Source organism: Lingula anatina, chromosome 1, assembly GCF_051362555.1.
Source record: "Lingula anatina isolate TDL-2025a chromosome 1, LinAna3.0, whole genome shotgun sequence".
In the NCBI taxonomy this organism is placed as follows: Eukaryota; Metazoa; Brachiopoda; class Lingulata; order Lingulida; family Lingulidae; genus Lingula; species Lingula anatina.
In genome coordinates, this window is record NC_141767.1 from 7,981,537 (window position 1) to 8,003,971 (window position 22,435).

Consider the following 22,435-nt stretch of genomic DNA (forward strand, 5'->3'; position numbering starts at 1 on the left):
ATTTTTTTGTAAGCAAAAGAAAATTCAGTCTTCCTTTCACAAAAAAGGAAAAGTAAAACAAAAAAACAGTTTAACAATTATGGGTGGACATCACATGGATAACAAAAATTAATAATATATAGATCTAAAGTAGTCTTATTTTTGTTCAACATATCCGATTTTGACATCTCCTTTTTGAACTTTACATTTACATAATAATATTTTCTCTTCCAAGTGGTACAAAATGGAAACTCTATCCCTAATAATGTCTACATATCTTAACAACTGCAACCAGTTCACATTCACATCTAACAACTCAAAAGAGGCTAAGGTCCGATAACACCACTATCTTTCGCTAAATATAAGTTTTCTAATGAACTTATGTCACAACAAATGATCCAACTTCAGGCTTTCTTCTGAGAAAATAAACTGTGCTGTAACTTTAGCCCAGTAGCGTTTTATCTTTATGAATACTACTCTCACTAGTACCGTGGTACTACTTAATTTGCATCAGTTGAAGCCGAAAGCTTAGATCTAAGGTTCCTGGGTACGAGTAGGTAGCTAAAAATTACACATGTAAACTCTGGTATTTAGTTCCAATAAATTATACTGTTATGTGGATATGTTTTTACTTGGTAAATCTGAATTTAAAAAAAAACACAGGCTGTTATATGGCGAACCACTCATGTTTTGTTACCCGACTACACGATTAGACGCATGTATTCAGTAGCGTTTGCCTGTGACCGTATTTTCTTTTGAGGTCACTGCACATGCGTGTTGCCTTTAGGGCAGCCATATTGAGAGTGCACAGAAAGAAAAACTTTTTGTTTAGTGTAATTTTTTTTCATAGGAAAGTAAAATGGGTTTTCTAAGATGATGAAATGAAAAGAAACGAACAATGGCCTGTTTCAAGACTTTGAAGGAGGATATAAAGCTTTTGGAGACCACGTTTCCGAAGAATCACGAACGATTTCAGGTCGTTTCCGCGTCTGTTGATGAATTGACTTGTCGATTTATCACGAAAAGCGGAGAACGTTTGGAAATTCACGCAAACATTACAGTGAGTATCCTGGGATAATTAAAAGGACCACATTATACTCCATTTCTTCCTAGATAATGAGGGAAATCATGTAGGGTATATATAATTGTATGTAAAGCATTTGGCACGGTTAACTGATGAAAGTTGAAAAGACATGTCTGAAGGAAGGCTTCATTTGCACATTAACCATCTCTTTCCCCCTCTTTTAAAATTAACTAATGCACAGGGACATGTAAAAATGTAAATATTCTTTCATATGTACATTTATTCAAGAACGCTTTTCTAGATGTGGGAAAGGAGATTATGTCCACCAGGAGGCTTTGTTTAACTGCCATGATCATTTTTCCATCTCCGGCATACCTATTTTACTATTTTCAATATTAACTGAAGGTGCATATAAAATTATTTAGATGTCAGCCTCAAAATAGACCCTGTCATAATCCATCTGCAGTCACTGGATGCAGCTTTGCAAGGATTTTTGGAGCTGATAATTAATAAATGTTATCTCAGTAGCAGAAAAAAAAACAAACACTTTATATCATGTATGAAATCAGTAGGTGACAGATGATGGGATAAAGACAGAGTTTAAAAGAAATTTATATAGTAAGTATGTGCTGAAAACGGTAGCTGGGTATTTCCGTCAGCCTTCAGAGTGGGTCACTGCTCAACTTCTCAAATGAATATAATACATATCTTGTTTTAGGAAACCTATCCTCAGACAGCACCGATCTGGTTTTCAGAGACTGAAGATGCTACAGTATCAACTGCCATAGAACAACTCTGTGATACCACCCCGGAAAATTTCACTGTAAGATTCATTTTTATATTATGATAATGTTGTCATGGTGGAATTAGCCAAAATTCCTCTTTGCAGTTTCATTTTTTGCACCACTTCCCAATCCCATGAGTTGATGTGAAAAGTGGAATCCCTTTTGTTTTCAGATTATAAGACAGGTCCAAATGTTGGTGAGCATACTCAGTCAGCTGCAAGATTTGCCATTGCCACAAGAAATCAGAGGTCTAGACAGGACGTCAACAATTAAAGTAAGTGAGAAATTAAAGATCCCTATTTATTTTATTGTATTGTGTTAAGATGCATCATATACCAGAATTAGGACAGATTTGAGTTCAATACATTCTATAAGTTAACACTTTGAACACTACAAGACTTTATCTATGCAAAAAATCTAAAATTCCATGCCAGGTGTTAGCTTGAGTGTACATCATTTAAATTCTAAGATAATAATTTCAATATCCTTTCAGAATCATCACTCATCTACTTCTAAAGACACAGAGTTATTTGAAGAGGAAGATGAAGATGAAATAGAAGATCATGATGACTTGCATTATGAGATGGAAGAGGAGCAACAGTAAGTGTTTTTACATCAGTGTAAGGTGGAGAAAAAGTATTTTCGTTTGGATTTATGCCTAGTTTTGTTAGAATATTTGTCTGTTTTGATTCAATTTTACAGCACAGAATAAAGAAATATTTATTGCTAATAACTCTCAGAATCATTGTAAATTGCAATGAGCGGATGTGTCTCTGCTGTCCAATACAATTGTTGAGGTATATTCTTTTATAATTTCAAATTTTCACCATCTTCTTTACTTAGATATCATTGAATCTGTTTCTTTGAATTAAATTAATGATTAAATGAATGTATCTGTGCCAAATTGAATGTCTGTTTTTAATTGGTGATACCTACCCAGAAAGCAGTGATCTTCTAGTTATGCCTGAAGTTTAACTTTTCTTAATTGCCAGAGAAAGCAAAGCCAAAGAAGATATTGATGGAATAGATACAGAAAACCTTGTGACTCTTGAAAAATTAAAACAAAGCCAGAGACAAAATTATCTTCAGGTGAGAGAAATGCTACCAAAGGCAGGTGTGTCATTATAGGCATTATGTACATTGATGTAAATGGAATTAGCACTTTGAAAAAGTTAATAGGCATTCTGTACATCAATATAAATGGAATTAGCACTTTGAAAAAGTGTCTTTGTTTCGGTATTAACAAAACTCTTATGCCGAGACTTCATTTGCAAAAGAAAAGTGTTAATGTTATGTGTATTTGAGGTTTGTAATGTTATGTGTTTAAATTCTAGGGTGCAGTGACTGGTTCTATTCAAGCTACAGATCGCCTTATGAAAGAATTAAAGGAAATTTATCGATCAGCCAGCTTCAAGAGTGGTAAGAAAAGAGTTGATTTGACCTTTTTAACAGTCATACAGTAACAATTATATATATCACATTTTTTTTGTATTCCCGTGAAGTTTTGTTTGATATAAAAAAGTCAAAAAGTTTTACGTCGTCAAGCTACAAACAATACTGTTGCATTTAGACAATTTAAGACATATTTCTTACTGCCGTAGACCTTGTGATTTTTTCATACTTTATCCTTTTTAGGAACCTACTCAGTAGAGCTAGTCAATGATAGTTTATATGAATGGAATGTGAAAATATATAGGTGAGTATATTTCAGGGACAGTTTGAAAATATGAATTTTTTTTCTTTCTGCATGTCATATTTTGTTTAGAATTATAAAGTATAACTTAATTCATAATGCCAGTATTTTGTTTTCATTCAGAATCATGACCAAAACTAAACATTGATGTTCTGATGAAATATCCAAGGTCATTCTTTCTTAACTTAACATCTTATGGTGTCTACATATAAAAAAATTGCCAAGAATTGTCTGTGACCGCTCCATTTTTTGCAAACTCTTGATAAAAAAAGTAGATTTCTACAATGGTACAGCTAGCTTTTAGCATGGCACATAATAATGTGTATTAACAGTCTTGACAATTCTGTTGAAGACCTTTATATTAATCATGTACCAAAACAAAGAAAAAATTCGGAATATATTGTGTTAAAACATAATTTTCTTTCATTTTTTTTTTAATTCTGCAGAGTTGACCCGGACAGTGCATTGCATAAGGATCTCATGGATTTCAAGAAATTAAAAGGACAGGAACACATAACTATGAACCTCCTTTTCAAAGTATGTGATAGTGTCTGATATAAATAATATTTATGTTATGCTGTTTATTTTATTTTTTTCAATCTGTACATCTTTTTGAGATGATGTAAGGGACATAGGGATATTGTTTGAAAAGAAGGGATGTAAAGTGAGAAACAGATGAAAGGTGAAATCTTTGAACAGATGAAATGTGGAAATTTTTTTTTCTTGATGATTGCTGTTGAACATAAATATAAGCATACAAAATATATATTACAGTAGTATGAATGTAGCTTGTATTTGAACATTGTTGCAAAATTAACTGACTCAAATTTATTTCAAAGGATTCCTTCCCATTTGACCCTCCATTTGTCCGTGTGGTCCAGCCCATCATATCTGGAGGTTATGTTCTGGGGGGTGGTGCCATATGTATGGAACTGCTCACAAAACAGGTAACCCCTTCTTTAAAGCTGACAGAATTGATAATAGGTCTTATGTAATTGTTTTTTTTTTTTAATTGTATAGAATACAGCAGAAAAAGTAAAAATTTTTTTATTGATTGATTGATTGATTGAATGCCTTTTCCAACAGGGCTGGACCAGTGCCTACAGTCTGGAGTCTCTCATCATGCAGATAACTGCCACTCTGGTGAAAGGCAAAGCAAGAATCATGTTTGGTGCAAATAAGGTATGCTTACTGCTCAATATGTGTGTGTTTTTTTTTTTACAATCTGTAATTAGATGGTAACATTTGAAGTAAAATATTGCAATTCAGATTGAAGGCACTTGTTTCTTATTGTGACTTTTTATGTACAGACACAGATGTGTCTGTACATATTGCCATCACCTGCGTCTGTCGTCGCCGTCGCCGATCATGTCGCCGTCGCTGTCGCCGTCGCCGTGCACTTTCAGCGTTAACACCACAAGTGGAAGACAGTTTTACTTTTTGGCTTTATATTTACAGAGCTGACTAATATTCATAAAACGCAGGTCAAGTTCGAAAATCAGCATGATCGGGCCATTATTGTAGGATTTATGCTGTTTTTTCACTTTTTAGCATATATGCAACACTGTTAACACATTTCAAGGAAAACCGATAGACCTGTTGTCATGAAACTCACAGGAGTAATCAATCTTACTAAAACGCAGGTCAAGTTCGAAAATCAGCATGATCGGGCCACTATTTTACTAGTTATGCTGTTTTTTACACTTTTCAGCATATATGCAACACTGTAAACACAATATAAGAAAAACAGATGGGCTAATTGTCATGAAAGTCACAGGAGTGGTCAATTTTACTAAAATGCAGGTTGAGTTCGTAAATCAGCATTATAATCGTGCCATTATTTTAGAAGGTATGCTGTTTTTTCACATTTCCTCAGATTCAATTTTTAGGCATGTTAACAGTCTCATTATTAAACTAATAAGATACATGAAAGTGTTTGTTTGACATTTCCTGCATCTTTACAACATTGTTAGTTGATTTTGTAAAAATGATGGTAAACATGTTATCGTGTATTGTGTAATAAAGTTTCAAAAATGGAAATAAACTCATATCATTGCAATTTGTCAGATTCAATCATTCACTATGTTCAGAATCTCAGAATGGAAGAAATTGGACATTTAACACTGCTCTATTGATATTTTTCTCATCACATCAATTTTCTTAGTTGATCATATAAAAATGGCAGTAAACTGTTAATTTTGTTTTATGTTAAAAATTGTTAAAAATGGGGGAAAAAACATTTCAGAACAGTGCTGTCTTGTTTACCTTTCGGCATTTTCAAGTTGTGACTTTGAAGTTCCATGGGCCTGAAGACCTTTGCTAGTCACATTTTCTGAATATCCATGATACTAATATTTTATTATTAAAAATTGATGGTCATTATGCTGTTAAACATTATGTAAAATTGCATCAAAATCTGAAAAAAAAACTATTTTGGGCACTGCTCCCATGATTACCTTTTAAGAAAAACCATGTCACTCACTGTTCTCAAACTTACAGGAAAGAAACATGGGACTAAAATACAGCTTCAGTAGGCAATGCAATCTGCCAGATAAACAGTTTTTTTGTGAAAATTTAATTTTTTACATATTGGCATTTTCAAGGTGTGACTTTGAAGTTCCACAGGCTTGAAGACCCAGGCTAGTCACATTTTCTGAAAATCCGTGATACATATATTTTGTTATTAAAAATTGATTGTCATTTTGCTGTTAACCATTATGTAATATTGCATCAGAATAGAAGAAAACACAATTTTGGGTGCTGCTGCCATGATGACCATTATGGGAAAACCATGTTACTTATGATTGCCAAACTTTCAAAAAAGAAATACAGGACTAAAATGCAGCCTGAGTTGGAAAAGCAGTCTAATTGACTTCTTTTTCTGGAAGTTTTACATTTTCAAAGTGTGAACTTGAACTCCCATGGGCCTGAAGCCTTATGCTTGTTTCACATTTTACTTAAATTGGTATTACCTGTTGAGCATAATTAAAATTTGATGTTGAATTTGCAGTTTAACATAATGTACTTTTGCATCAGAATTGACAGTAGCCTATTTTGTTATTTCCTGCTTTTTGTCTGTACATTTGACAGCTTTGCTGCCTTGTTATGTAATAGTATGTTATTGCAAAGGATATTTTATCATTAGTACTTTATGGATGTGTTAAATACTATCTTAGACATTATACAAATTGGAGAAAGTTCTGTCAAAGGGCAATTCATTTGATATACATCAATATTTTTATTTGCAGAATCAGTACAGTTTAGCAAGAGCTCAACAGTCTTTTAAATCTTTAGTGAAGATTCATGAAAAAAATGGTTGGTGCCTTTTCGTAATAGTCTTTTTGTATCTAGTAATTAACATTGTTTAAATGTTTTACAACAAGACAAAAGACGATATTCAGATATCGTTGGTAATCATTGACTTTCAGTATCAAGTTATATATAAACTAATTTAACTAATTTAAATATTACTTTCTGAGATATTTTATGATTTAAATATCTCAGAAAGTAAGTTACTGATGCTGTCTGAACAGTTCGTTTTAGATCTGGCTTTGTTAACTTGTGTTTTTTTTTCTCTTTTTTTTTTAATCAGCCTTCCTCAGACTGATAGTAAGATGACTGACTGCAAGATGATGTTACAGCTATGACTGTTATCAATGTCCATTAATACACATGATTTGTGTTACTTTTCAGGTTGGTTTACTCCCCCAAAAGAAGACGGTTGAGGTTCTCCATAAAATAGAAATCTAGGGATTCTTCAACTTAATTCAACACACCTATCAAGCAATATTGAAGCTCGAGGCATTTTAATGAGATAAACTCATGATCTCAAAACTAAAGAGAAAGATAAGCAGAACTAATGGCTAATTTTGCACCAGTTGGCTGTTGAGCAGCATTGGAAAGGAACAGAAATTTTGTGAAATTGGCCAGGAAACATTTGTCCTTGTTTACGTATTACTTTAGAAAAATATTCGAAGGACTTCCATTTATTATTGATAACTGCTTGATGCAGTCGCCACGCTGATTGAAAATGAAATTATTTTGATATAATTAATACTTGTAACTTGAATAACTGCAATGTGCTTTCCAGCAGTAATTCCTCTATGACTTCTGCATGCATGATATGACAAATACTGTTGCTGTATCATGAGTTGGCTTGATTAACAGAATATTGACCTTTATAATGCCTAGACATTTTGCATCATGCTGTACCCATTTTTGCTATAGTATCATCAGCCACATCAAGCAGGAAGGGATAATTCTGTTTTAGTAATGTTACGTTTGGGTTAATATTTTATATAAGTGGACTATTTGTTTTTATCACAGACAAATAGGTGGTGTAATATACTTTAAACACACATCTTCTGTCCATTAATTTTTCAGTGTATCAAGTAAGCATAAGATGTGTAAAGAAAATTAAAAGTGAATGGGTTCTAGTTGTAATTTGGTTAAAAAACACAATACATATTCTTTAAAACGACTTTGCAGATTTTTTTCATCGGTCATGGTAAATGGTGGTTTTTTAACACTTTGCATGTTACCCTGAAGAGGTGTCCACACATTCAACGGATAGTTGAATTGGGGATGGCATTATTTTAGTATTTAGCAATGGTTATTAATAGTTTTTATTCAGTTAAAATGACCCTTGATTTTTGCAACAAAGTTTTTGATACCACCACCACTTTCATGTAGACGTTAGTGTGAAATAAATGTATTTGTGTATTTATTAAAACCTGATTCAACCTTTTGTTTCTTAATAATCAACATGTAAAATGACTGCCTGCACACTTATCTTGCAGAAGAAATTATACCTCGCCCTTTAATGAAGATGCATTATATTGTGTGCATGTCCAGATCTTACTGAAGCCACAGTGGGAGCAGGTGCTGGATCCTATGTACATTTCTTGTTATCGCCATAATCTTTAAATAATAAAGTAGGCAACTTCATGTGATTTAAGTTTAATTTTGCTGTACCATTATTAGCAAGAGGTCTGTGCTGCAAACACCTTTATGTACAAAGCACTATTACCTGTACAACTCGAAAAAAATACAGCAAACGGCACTGAAGATAAATTACAACTGAAATCACCTGCCCCAAAATTTTATCAATGCCTGTTGATTTTCTCAGATGGCCGAGAGACCATTACAGGATTAAACGGTCTTCCTTTCATGTAGGGTCTGCCATATTTGAACCTTGGACCAGTTGATACTCGGATCTTCTATTCTGAATGGCCCCATAGATTGTAAAAAAAAAAAAAGAACACGTTCCCCATTTCTATTTTGTTTTGAATGTTTGTGCAAATATTTGCATTAAGAATGTTATGTGTCCTTGACAAAACCTTATTACAAGAAAGCACGATAGCAATAATCTTAAAAATCTTGAAAATGCCCTCATTACCGATATTGGGTTGCCTCTTGGGGCTGCATAATATCGACGCACAACATTGCCCACTTTACTTTACAAGAGTGAAGAGGAGAAAACGTGAGAGGAGTCGAAGTTCCCTGCTAAGGGCAAACATTTTGCGGCATGGACAAATTCAACAAAGGAAAGGAGATGCTAGGTGATGTAACGTAAGTCTGACTTAAATGAAAATGAGCTGTGTCTTGAGTCGAAGGGTCTTAATATTATTAAATTATCCAAGTCTAACCGATCAAAGCCAACGTGATCACAAATCTCGATTCCTCGAATAGAATCTGATGACACTTGTTCGATTTCACAGTGCACTCTTCTTTTTTTGCGTCATCATCAATGGTGAAGCATCTTGACAAAATATTGATTAGTGCAGGAACCCATAAAAGGAAACGGACTATTTCTGTACACATACTCAGTGTTTCCCCTGGCTTTCAAGCTCTGCGAGGTGGTAGGCAGTCCGCGATCCCAGCAATACTAGGGGGGTCCGGGGGCATGCCCCCCCGGAAAATTTTTTAAACCGAGGTGCAATTTGGTGCATTTTAGGGTATTTAGAACTGATTTTTTTTACATTTTATGTCGCACTGCATTGTCTTGTTTTAGATGTTTTGAGGAGTAAATTCAGTAATAACATAACAAAGGTTTGGACAAAATTTATTTTCCAGTCTGAGCATTCACTCAGTTTAGTCCTTTTCAGTTTATAGAACATACTCTTTCAAAAAAAAAAAAAAAGTTAATACTTTCAAAAAAAAAAAAAGTTAACTACTTTAATACTTACAAGAAACGAGAAAAAGGGCTTACTACATTGAATTATTTTTAAATTGACCAAAAAGTTGATAAAATATGTTGTTTTTACCGTTTTCACATTCTTGTGAAAGTAACTGGTCAATTGACTTTGCGTGTGGGAGCGCTTCATCCTAATATAAAACTGCCGCAAAAAGTTCTCTCTTGTCGTTCAGCGCAAAGCGACTCCCGCTACTAGTTATACGTAGTTTGAGATGTAATTTATAATCAACAACTTCAAACACCGTTAAATGAATTCTTCGGAATTAAGGAGATGAAAATCACACTTATCATCAATTTTAGTTCTTCATTTATTCATGTTTATGGTTCTATTCAGTCATGGAAATTCATATTCAATGCATAGGTTTCCACGCGAAATACTGACGTGACCCAGTTTTACAACGCTGCTGCTTTCACAAAACTCACCCGTAAATCAATAGAAAATCTTCTCCAAGTTTATAAAATCAACGAAGTCCACTTTATTTGCTCCTTTTTTATCAGTGAATATTCGTAAACTATAAAAACAAACAACAGGCGGTCTGAATTTCGGAACATGAAGTGATAGAGAAAGTGCATTCTTGACACGTGATTAAATGGTGTCAAGAACAGTTGCCTCGTTTCACTTTGTCTCTTATACTTCAAATAAGGCACAGAACTGCGAAAACGAGGCACTCACAGGGTGATAGTAACTGCTGGTTATTTTTAGGCATACGCGCATGCGTATTTCCGATACTACTAAACCAAGTGCTCAGAAGCATGGGATTACGTATGTAAACAGAAAATGCCATATTTGCTTAGAAATAAATATAATTTTCAGTTAGCATGAGTGAAAATATACTTTGTTGTTCCATATAGCCCAGCGAGGCGGTGCTTTTGACAAATTTCAGCGAGGCGCTTGCAAATATCAGCGAGGCGGGCGCCTCGCTCATTTAAGTGCAGGGGAAACACTGCATACTAATAAGTGTAGCACTAGCAGTAGTAAATTAGCATTTGCGTCAGACTCATTGAGGCAGATAAGCATATCCTAATTTCTAAAGGACTAGGGGGTGACATGTAAAGTGGCATGAAGTCACACCAAATGATGTGGACTTAAGCAGTATGCCTCCCTTAATAACAAGCCAAAGACTAGAAAGTAGATTGCAAAAGGAATTTATTTGAACAGCAGGGATCAAAGTTACCATTTAACTCAATTTCAAAAAAGAAAACGATCAAAAATTCAAGGTTTGCAGGGGAGTGGGGGGCATATTCATAATAACCAATGGCTAGTGTAATCATTAGATTTAAACATGCAACAGGGCAAGTTTTTTTTATTCACCCCCACCCAAATAAATTATTATGAGATATAAAATAAGACCACCAATAATTCTGTAAAGCTGTTTTATCCAGAATTATGGATGAAAAAATTAAGTGATGTTAAAAAAGGGAAGTTAGCCTGGTCATTGAAGGCAACAAAATGGGCTTGAAGAGTTTATTCCTTGAAAACTTCTTCAAAAAAAAAAAAAAAAAAAAAAAAAAAAAAAAGGTGCAGAACATACCTCCATCTAGTTAAAACCAGACACCACTGAATAAGTATCAGTCCTGCTGGAAAATGACTATATTCAGCATTTCTGTAGAAAGAACAAGACCAGAAATGTCTCACTAACTTGTATATATTTATGAAGTTATCAGTCTGAAGCATACAGTTATGTGATTATTTTTTTCAGCTTCATTTGTAGATATTTAATATGTCATTTCTGTCTTAAGGGCTAAGGTAACAGAAAAAGGCACAAAAGTCTATGAAAAATTGACTGGACCAGAAGGAGAGCAGGCTGCCTCTAGGATAAAGCAGTCTGCGGGAAAACTTGGACAACAAACTTATGCATTTGGTGCAAAAATTAGTGGTATTCTTTCTCCGTATATTAACACAAAAAGCGACCAGGGCAAACTGAGAGTAAGTCCAATGTGAATAAATTTGTTTTTACTATTTTAATTGTAAAAGACCTTTCATTTTTTAAAATATATTAATATTGTGAGAAAGTGTATGTAATATTTCTTTTTCATTTAAGGATAAGAAAGTTATATTTATATTATTTCTTTTAACCATATCCAATATTTCACTTTCGATATCATTGTTTTTGTCTTTACTACAGTAACTATTAACTATTTTTTTCTTTTTGGCAAATAACATTACTGGCGTGCAACACATATTACATCTTTTATTTGTTTATTTCAGCTGGGATATACTGTTATTGCACTTTTTATTGGATACCAAATTTTTAAGCAAATGAAGAAAAGAAGCAAAACAGTTGTTGAAGACAAAAAAGAACAAGAGAAGTTGGCATGGGCTGTACAGGTTATATCACAGCATGAAAGGAAACTAGCAATAGACCAACAGGCCTCACTAAAGCAGCTACAAGAAAAAAAATAACTGTTCTTAAATTAGTTCAATTTGGAAGATGTTTTAAGACATTTAATTTAAGCTGTTCCTTTGTTACTGTATATGTATGACAGTTATAATCCTAATATTACATGTCTTGCCATGGATATCTCTCTTTTTCACAGTCATTGGAGTGGATTTTTTAAAAAATGGCACATTTGGGAGTATGGTCACAGTTCACTTATTCAGATTCAGTTTTGTTGGAAAAAGGGTGTGGCAACATTGTACCAAAAGCAAGTCTTTTCACAGTTAACAGTCCAGCTGTCATTTGGACAGCTGCCAGCATCACTGGGCAGCCAGTGTTTTCAAAGACGGCTAGACGGCTTATGATTTATTTATTTATTTATTTTTGAAAATGATGGCTTATCATTTTGGAATTGTGATTTAAAGTAGGTGCATATGAATTATAAAAACATTGTTTACACTCTATCTGACTTTCGTATCACTTGAAATTAATGAGACAACTGCTATTTGTACATAGTCAAGTAAAGGTCTGTTGTGTCAGAAAAATGATGGGTTGGGTGTCTCGGACATTGTCTTCCAAACAATAAACTTTTTGTTTATTGCTCTTTAATAACCTAATTCAAGTCTTTTCCACATACGCAGTCTCCCATACCTTTCTGGATTTCAAGGATTTTCTGAGATGCCCTTCAGCACCTTAATTAAGGCACACTTGATAGCCTAAAGACCTTCAAAACAGGCCCCCTTTATAAGCACTAGAGCTTGGGGAGGAAGAGGGGTGGGGGATAATCGGTATGCCAACCTTGTTTATTGGTTGTTTGGAACTGCAGTAATTTTTTGTGCCACAAGCCCGTTTATCTTTCAAGTTAAATGTGTCAAATGTTGCATATATACTGGTGCAAAAGAGAAAGTGGTACATGTTAATTATGAACATGCACTGTCTATATTTACATATAGCCATCGCCTGTCTGTTGTCATGGCCTTTTGCTTTCCACTGTTTACACAATAAGTGGGTAACCATGTGCCCGATTTTCCTCAAATATTCATAGCACTAAATTACGGATCAGGTTCCAAAAGTAGCTTTAGTGAGCCGTTTTTCTAGAAGTTATCTTTTTTTCACACATTGGCATGTTTAAGATATCACTTTGAACTCCCTACTTGGGCATAAAACCTATTTTCTGAATGTCCACATTTACAGTAGTCCGCAATTGAAATTGGTGGTATTAACTGCTATGTATAACTGCATCAAAATACTCACTGGTACACTACCATCATGAAGACCAAAAGGAAAAACCGTACTTATTATTGCCAAACTGTTTCTGAGGGCAGAAATGCAGCTTCAGTTTGTGAAAACTGTTTCTGAATGTCCTCATTAACAGTGGTACATAGTTCAAGCAGGTGGTGGTTATGCTGATATACTGCATAAAAATTGGCAACCTATTTTGTGCACTGTCATAGCTATCTGCTTTATGTCGAAAGGGATATTTGACAGTTTTGCTGGCTTGTTCTTATTGCATGCATCAAGGGACTTATTTTGTTATTGATAGCTAAAATCTATTTAAGCTCAAGTTAATTTGTTATTAAAAGTGTATCATAAACTGAAAAAGTGCAAATAATACCCGTTTGTTCTTCGAATTATTTAATCAAATGAATATATTTTCCAAATTGGATTTAAAAAGAAAAAGGATAAATTCAATTAATTCCTCTTCTTAAGGACAACAACATTGTGTGTTATACAGGCGGAATACGCCAAAGCCGCCTTGTACACAGTCAATATCTTGGCAGTGGTAACCTCAAGCGTGCATTGCCCCTCTCTGCGCTTGACTCGTGTAACAAGTTCAACACGAAAGTGACATTGAGAGAGAAACGAGGTGAACACGACTGAATAGTGAAGTAACCGTATAAGTTAAGTCCAATATCCTTTACATGTAAATTCCATTCCTGGAATTGGCTCTTGTAAATCGACAGAAGTAACGAAATTTATTATGTTGGGACTTGGATGAATAAACAGTTTGGGATAAATTATGTATAATATTAAATGCAAAGAACCCGTGGTCCTTCCTTTTTTATGTACAGACACAGATGTGTCTGTACATATAGCCATCATCTGCGTCTGTCGTCGCCGTCGTCGCCGTCGCCGTCGCCGTGCACTTTTACCGATAACACGATAAGTGGAAAACCATTTTACCTTTTGACTTGAAACTTGCAGAACTGATGAATATTCATAATACGCAGGTCAAGTTTGAAAATCAGCATGATCGGGTCACTTTTAGGGAATTTATGCTGTTTTTTCACTTTTTTCAGCATATATGCAGCACTGATTACACGATAAGTGGAAAACCATTTTACCTTTTGACTTGAAACTTACAGAACTGATGAATATTCATAATACGCAGGTCAAGTTCGAAAATCAGCATGATCGGGTCACTTTTAGGGAATTTATGCTGTTTTTTCACTTTTTTCAGCATGAATGCAGCACCGATAACATGATAAGTGGAAAACCATTTTACCTTTTGACTTGAAACTTACAGAACTGATGAATATTCATAATACGCAGGTCAAGTTCGAAAATCAGCATGATCGGGTCACTTTTAGAGAATTTATGCAGTTTTTTCACTTTTTTCAGCATATATGCAGCACCGATAACACGATAAGTGGAAAACCATTTTACCTTTTGACTTGAAACTTACAGAACTGATGCATATTCATAATACGCAGGTCAAGTTCGAAAATCAGCATGATTGGGTCACTTTTAGGTAATTTATGCTGTTTTTTCACTATTTTCAGTATAAATGCAACACTGATAACACAATATAAGAAAAACGGATTGGCCAATTGTAATTATACTCACAGGAGTGGTCAATCTTACTAAAACGCAGGTTGAGTTCGAAAATAAGCATAATCGGGCCATTACATAAGAAGTTATACTGTTTTTTCACATTTCCTCAGATTCAATTATTAGGCATGTTAACAGTCTCATTATTTAACTAATAAGATGCCTAAAAGTGTTTGTTTGATATTTCCTGCATCTTTACAACATTGTTAGTTGATTATGTAAAAAACATGGTAAACTTGTTATCATGTATTGTGTAATAAAGTGTCAAAAATGGACATAAACTCATATCATTGCAGTTTGTCAGATTCAATCATCCACTATGTTCAGAATCTCAGAATGGAGGAAATTGGACATTTAACACTGTTCTATTGATACTTTTCCCATCTCATCAATTTTCTTAGTTGGACATATAAAAATGGCAGTAAAATGTTTATTTTGTTTTATGTTAAAAAAGTGTTAAAAATGGAAATAAACCCATTTCAGAACAGTGCTGTCTTGTTTACATTTTGGCATAATCAAGGCGTGACTTTGAAGTTCCATGGGCCTGAAGACCTTTGCTAGTCACATTTCCTGAATATCTGTGATACAAATATTTTATAATTAAAAATTGATGGTCATTAAGCTGTTAAACATTATGTAATATTGCATCAAAATTTGAAGAAACCCCCATTTTGGGCACTGCTTCCATGATGACCATTTAAGGAAAATCATGTCACTTACTGTTCTCAAACTTACAGGATAGAAACATGGGACTAAAATACAGCTTCAGTAGGCAATGCAGTCTGTTTTTTTTTTTTTTTTTTTTTTTTTTTTTTTTTTTTTTTTTTTTTGGCAGTTAAACAGTTTTTTGTGAAAATTTAATTTTTCACATATTGGCATTTTCAAGGTGTGACTTTAAAGTTCCATGATACTGAAGACTTTTGCTTGTCACATTTTCTGAATGTCTATGTTACTAATATTTTATTAATAACATTTGATTGTCATTATGCTGTTAAACATTATGTAATGTTGCATCAAAATTTGAAGAAACCCCTATTTTGGGCACTGCTCCTATGATGACCATTTAAGGGAAATCATGTCACTTACTGTTCTCAAACTTACAGGAAAGAAACATGGGTCTAACATACAGCTTCAATAGGCAACGCAGTCTGTTTGGTAAAATTTTCTGGCAATTTAACAGTTTTTTGTGAAAATTTAATTTTTCACTTATTTGCAACTTTATTTCACTTCTCAGCATATATGCAGCACCGATAACACGATATGTGAAATACCATTTTACCTTTTGGCTTGAAACTTACAGAACTGATGAATATTCATAATACGCAGGTCAAGTTTGAAAAACAGCATGATAGAGCCACTTTTATAGAAGTTATGCTGTTTTTTCATTTTTTTAGCATATATACAACACTAATAATACAATATAAGAAAAACAGATAGGCAAATTGTCATTTTACTCAGAAGAGTGTTTAATCTTACTAAAACATAGGTTGAGTATGAAAATCAGCATAATCGGTCCATTATTTTAGAAGTTATTCTTTTTTTTTTTTTTTACATTTCCTCAGATTCAATTCTTAGGCATGTTAATAGTCTCATTATTGAACTAATAAGATACATAAAAGTGTTTGTTTGACATTTCCTGCATCTTTACAACATTGTCAGTTGATTATGTAAAAATGATGGTAAATTTGTTATCATGTATTGTGTAATGAAGTGTCAAAACTGGAAATAAACACATATCATTGCAATTTGTCATATTCAATCATCCACTATGTTCAGAATCTTAGATGGAGGAAATTGGACATTTAACACTGTTCTATTGATATTTTCCCCATCTCATCAATTTTATTAGTTGGTCATATAAAAATGGCAGTTAATTGTTAATTTTGTTTTATGTTAAAAAAGTGTTAAAAATGGAAATAAACCCATTTCAGAAAAGTGCTGTCTTGTTTACATTTTGGCATTTTCAAGATGTGACTTTGAAGTTCCATGGTCCTGAAGACCTTTGCTGGTCACATTTTCTGAATATCCATGATACTAATATTTTATTATTAAAAATTGATGGTCATTTTGCTGTTAAACATTATGTAATATTGCATCAAAATTTGAAGAAACCCCCATTTTGGGCACTGTTCCCATGATGATCATTTAAGGAAAATCATATCACTCACTGTTCTCAAACTTACAGGAAAGAAACATGGGACTAAAATATAGCTTCAGTAGGCAATGCAGTCTGTTTGGTAAATTTTTCTGGCAATTAAACAGTTTTTTGTGAAAATTTAATTATTCATTTATTGGCATTTTCAAGGTGTGACTTAGAACCTCCACGGGCTTGAAGACCTTTGCTAGTCACATTTTCTGAATATCCATGATACTAATATTTTATTATTAAAAATTGATGGTCATTATGCTGTTAAACATTATGTAATGTTGCATCAAAATAGAAGAAAACATAATTTTTGGTGTTGCTGCCATGATGACCATTATGGGAAAATCATGTTACTTACGACTCAATCTTTCAAAAAAAGTTGGAAAAGCAGTCTAATTGGCTTCTTTTTCTGGAATTTATACATTTTAGTGAAATATTCATTATTATCTTTTTGGCATATTCATTGTGGGACTCAGAACTCCCATGGACATGAAGCCGAATGGTAATCAAATTTTCTACATGTCCTTGCTATTCATAGTCAATAATAAAAAATTGGTGATCATTATTCTATAAATTATTATGTAATGTTACATCACAATTGACAAAAATATTTTTGTACTGCTTCTGCAAACATTATGGAAAGAAAACTGTGTTACTTATTATTATGTTTAACTTACAAGTATGATTTTTAGGATTGGCATGCAGTTCAAATTAGAAAGCCAGCTCAATTGGGTTATCATTTATTATTGAATTTATGCAATTTTGTGTTAAATTTTCATTTTTCTCATTCTGGCTCTTTCTAATTGTAAATTTGAACTTTGATGGACCTGAAGCCTTATGCTTTTACTTTCGTCGTTGTTACATGTACCTGTTCTGCATAATTAAAATTTGATATTGACTGTGCAGTTAAACATAATGTACTATTGCATCAGAATTGGCAGTCTCCTATTTTTGTGCATTATTGTTTTGTGCTTTTCTTAAGCTGTGTCTTATGGGACAAATTTGTGTGGTCAGTCTGTAAATTCCCCTTGGGTATTCACTAGGCTAAGTTTAGTGCTATAAACTCATTTGCCTGATTAAGTGGCCATTAAATGAGATTTCATAAATCACACTTGTTGATATTTCCCTGTAAACTCCCAAAGGTTAAGCTCTCTGCTAGATAACAGTGTCCATAATAAGGAAGCACTGAATAGCAGCTTCATTAGATTATATTTTTGTTGTTTTCTTTTTAATTTCTTCTCCAACACTGGCATTTTTAAGATGTGACTTTCCCATCCACCCGAGGCTCTGCACAATTTCTGTATTTCCACGTAAGCAGTTGTATTGGTATTCATGTCTTTAAACACTAGTAATATTATTTTATGCACTGTCAACATTTTTCTTATATTGGGACTTTCATCATGTGAATTTTAGCTCTCATGGTCATGAAACTATAATCTTATTGAAGGGGTGGATTGAGACCATCTTCTGGGTCTCCTGGAAGACAGTTAGATTTTTTATATTGATGGGTATCTATTTTTTTCTTTTGGAAGACCATCAAAATGGAAGATGGATCAATAAAGATACTTTAGAATACTGTCAAAAATATTTCTGGATCTGCTCCTGTTATTGACCATGTTACCTGTTGTGCATAATGAAAAATCAGTGTTGACTGACTGCTATTATAAGCATTATTTATTGTTGCATCAAAATTGACAAAATGACCTCTTTTGCATCTTTTTTTTCTGTTTTTTGTCTGTACATTTGACAGCTTTGCTGCCTTGTTTTTCTATTTATTATTACTTTAAGTTGTAATACCTGATGAGCATCGTCACACTTACGAGGATTTTACTTTGTGCAAACGGAAATATTAACCCTCTCCGACGCTCCGCCTTCTGCTTTGAGTTATGAAATGTGGTGTTATCGTTTTGTATCGTCCATGCGCCCAAAGCCTGAGAGTTGGAGCATAATATAGACACCTTCATACTCAGCAAACTTATTTGATTGCAGTAGGGCACTTGCAGGATTAAAGGGCATGTACCGGTATTTGTCTACCTATATCATATAATCGACCTGTTATTCTACTAGCTAAACTTGCACGTCGTATTTAAGCCCTGAAAAGACGTTGCGAGGCCCTGTTTCATTCCCGTTGCTACCAAGTTTAAATTGGATACTGTTTCCCCGTGTCCAAGGGGTCATGTCTATACGCCCTCTCACCGATACGTCCCCGTAACGATACTCTTCCGCACCGGTACTCGGCCACACTGATACTCCCCTTGTAAATTTTTACTCTATGCGCATCGATACAATCCCACACCTATAGATCCCTTGTAAAATTATCACAGGAAAACCCTTAATGGTGTAGCTTTTATGCTTTTAAATCGCTTAAACTTTGGATTTGGCAAACTCCTTTGAATAAATATATTTTTTAAACTTCCAACTGACTATAGATTCGTGGGTGTGTTCAATTATTCAGGCTACGTATGAATTTTTCAGGGCCTTAGAAACCATCATTATCTCCTCTTACGTACTAATGTACATTACCTCCACTGAAGTAGTAGTGCTCTGTCCCGCACCAGTGATTGTAAATTTTAGCTTTTATACCGTTATCAAACATCGTTTTTGTTAACAAAAGGTCTACAAGTACCAGTATACAGCTTCTTTTGATTTGTTTTCTGGAACATGACAGTTACATCAAGGTTGTACAAGACAAAAGATAAGTGATGTTCGTTGTTGGTTTCCTAATAACAATTTCGAATAAAATGTCTTTTTTCGTTCCACAAAGGTGCACTTTTACAAAAAAATCTTATTACAGAAAGTTTTTAATCAAGATTTTTTATATGGATATCACATTTTTACCAAAGCTAAGGGAATCTATGCTGTGGGGGAGTGTCTGCGCTGGGGAGTAACGGTACGGCGGAGTATGGGAACGTATAGGTAATGTTGAGAACGGAAAAGAGAATTGCATTCGCGATCTTGACATCTGAACACCATCTCGGTCCTACAGTACGTGGGTGCCTTTACAATGTTTGAAATGGCAGCAAATTTGACCGATCAGTAATTTGTTAATGACCTCACGAATAACGTATCTGTAACGGTCTATTAGCGTATTTTAAGTATACCTAACGCTTGATAAACGTTCGGAAAAAGTATCCCAACACTCCGTGATCTGCTGTATAGTGCCATTTTAACATTATCATCATTAGTCTACCAGTTGGAGAGGGTGGATGTAGCTCTATTACAGCACCAATTGAACCTGATCCATTCGGCACTGCACTATTATCAACAAAATAAAAGTAGGAGAAGACGTCAAAACTGAGTGACACCGTGAATTTGAAGGCGATGCAAGCTTGGCCTGTATGATCAGTTGATGGTGGAGCTAAGAAACGAGGACCAAAGTTTCTTCAAGAACTTTTTGCGGATACCAACTGAGATGTTTGGTGAGATTTTACACAAATTGGGGATTTTTGGTAACAAAATAACATACTAAATACAGCCCCCTTGAGCCTGGCCCCAAGCTCGCAACAACTTTGAGGCACCTTACCACTGAGGTTCTTAATCTATGTATGTATGGGTGGGGGTGCTCTGCAACACCCAGTCAGTAGCCGTGTAAGAAGTCTGCCAAGCCCAAGTCGAAGAGTATTTGCCAGAAGTGATGGACTGTCCTACTACTCCAGGTGGGTGGCGTGCCATACCAGACAGATTCCTGAAGAAGTGGAACTCCCCCAATATGTGGTGCAATAAACGGGAAGCTCATTTCCTGCAGGTGTCTTCCCAAAAGTGTTTCTCTCTTCTACAACTAGGGGGCTTTACTACATAGTCGTCCTGGTCCTGGTAACCGCTGATTACAAGTTCATCTGGGCAGATATTGTAGCCTCAGCATCGGATGCAGAAGATGACGCCCTAGTGTTCTCTCCCCAGATCACCTACCCATTTGTGGTAAAGTATACCACTTGCGATGGCACACCTTGATTATTCATACGATATTCAAACACAAGTTATACGGTTTAAATACGCTATCGATAAATACGCTATTTCTACGCTGCTTATTCGTTCTTTCTCATACAATGGAAAAATGAAAGGGCGATTTCTTATGCTCTTAATTTTGCGTGTAATCGATTTCACATACGATACCCACGCGTTCCTCTTTTACACTAGGTTTGACAGCGCCCGAGGTGTCTCTGTCAGTACCCAGTGTCAAGATGACGTTTCCCAGTGTTATTTTAACATAAAATCTTGAGAGAAATCTATCACAAATAAACAATTTTTTGGGGAAAATTGTATGCAGAGTGTGTCCCGAGCGCATGCATGCGTGCTTTACCTTTGTCTAATATCTGTAGTATTTTACTGTCATTCTAACTGAATGAACGCTGCTTTTTCACCTACACCCTAGCTAAAACTAATGGAATATTCCAAAAGCGTATTGCACCTACGATTAAACTTCAAACGAAGACAAAATGTAACTTACAACCAGATCATTGGTGTTTTATTATAATTCCTTGCACTACCTTAAAGTTACAGTATATTTCAGATTATTTATTTGTTTGGGTATCATCTCGTGAGCAATTGTAAATTTGCTGAAACATCTGATATCGGTAATTTATAGAGAAAAACAAGTGTTATGCTCAAGGAAAATGGGTTAGGAGGCATTTCTGTAGCATTAAGAATTTGATCAAAGAGTCATTATCTCGGGTACATGTAGCTGCCCCAAACCCGGATGCCGTCATCTTTTTTTTTTTTTTTTTTTGGTACTGATTTAACTAGTTTCTGGATCTAGTTGGCACAGATTAATCCACCCCTGCCTCAGCTCATCTCACAGTGGGTCTAGAGCATCCCAACAGTGCTCAATGGGATTCAAAGCAGGAAAAACGACCAGTGTAGTTGCTCAATGTCCAGGTCACTGAAAAATAGTTGTGTTCTGCGATCAAGTTGAGATGGGCCAATGCCATTGTTTTTCATAATGCTGTGTTGGGTACCGCAACGAAGTTACAAGGAACATTACTATTCAGCAGTATAAAATGAAATTTCATTGAATAATTGTGGTTTTTGACATATTCAAAAATTTGGAAAAAATCTTGAAAAGACATTGAAAATCGGTCCAAGTTCATATTGACCCGAAATGTGTGTCGATAAACGTCGATGCGAGCTCAAAGGAGAGACGAGAGAACGGTGGGTGGCGTTTTGTTTCTGTCTGATATTGCTTGAGAGTTCGACTTTTTATGTACAGACACAGATGTGTCTGTACATATAGCCATCATCTGCGTCTGTCGTCGCCGTCGCCGTCGTCGCTGTCGTCGCCGTCGCCGTCGCCGTGCACTTTTACCGATAACACGATAAGTGGAAAACCATTTTGCATTTTGATTTGAAACTTGCAGAACTGATGAATATTCATAATACGCAGGTCAAGTTCGAAAATCAGCATG

The 22,435-nt window shown here is 34.7% G+C and overlaps 2 protein-coding genes across 3 annotated transcripts; both read left to right on the plus strand.

Annotated features, from left to right (window-relative positions):
* Positions 1–741: 741 nt before the first annotated feature.
* LOC106173066 (ubiquitin-conjugating enzyme E2 Q2) lies at positions 742–8,218 on the plus strand. The gene is made up of 12 exons (XM_087001730.1): positions 742–1,039; positions 1,722–1,826; positions 1,961–2,062; positions 2,282–2,388; positions 2,781–2,877; positions 3,123–3,207; positions 3,424–3,484; positions 3,928–4,018; positions 4,321–4,428; positions 4,568–4,663; positions 6,730–6,796; positions 7,175–8,218. The coding sequence occupies exons 1-12, from the start codon at positions 878–880 to the stop codon at positions 7,204–7,206; spliced, it is 1,113 nt and encodes a 370-aa protein (XP_086857856.1). The 5' UTR covers positions 742–877; the 3' UTR covers positions 7,207–8,218.
* A 633-nt stretch (positions 8,219–8,851) lies between these two features.
* Positions 8,852–12,667, plus strand: LOC106173033 (uncharacterized). Of its 2 annotated transcripts, none has more exons than XM_087001734.1 (3): positions 8,852–9,042; positions 11,418–11,604; positions 11,887–12,667. In XM_087001734.1, exons 1-3 carry the CDS (start codon positions 8,867–8,869, stop codon positions 12,079–12,081), a joined length of 558 nt encoding a protein of 185 aa, XP_086857860.1. In that variant the 5' UTR covers positions 8,852–8,866; the 3' UTR covers positions 12,082–12,667. The 2 variants fall into 2 exon arrangements, with proteins under 2 accessions (XP_086857860.1, XP_013409467.1); XM_013554013.2 differs by having other exon boundaries at positions 8,877–9,052.
* The last annotated feature ends 9,768 nt before the right edge of the window (positions 12,668–22,435 follow it).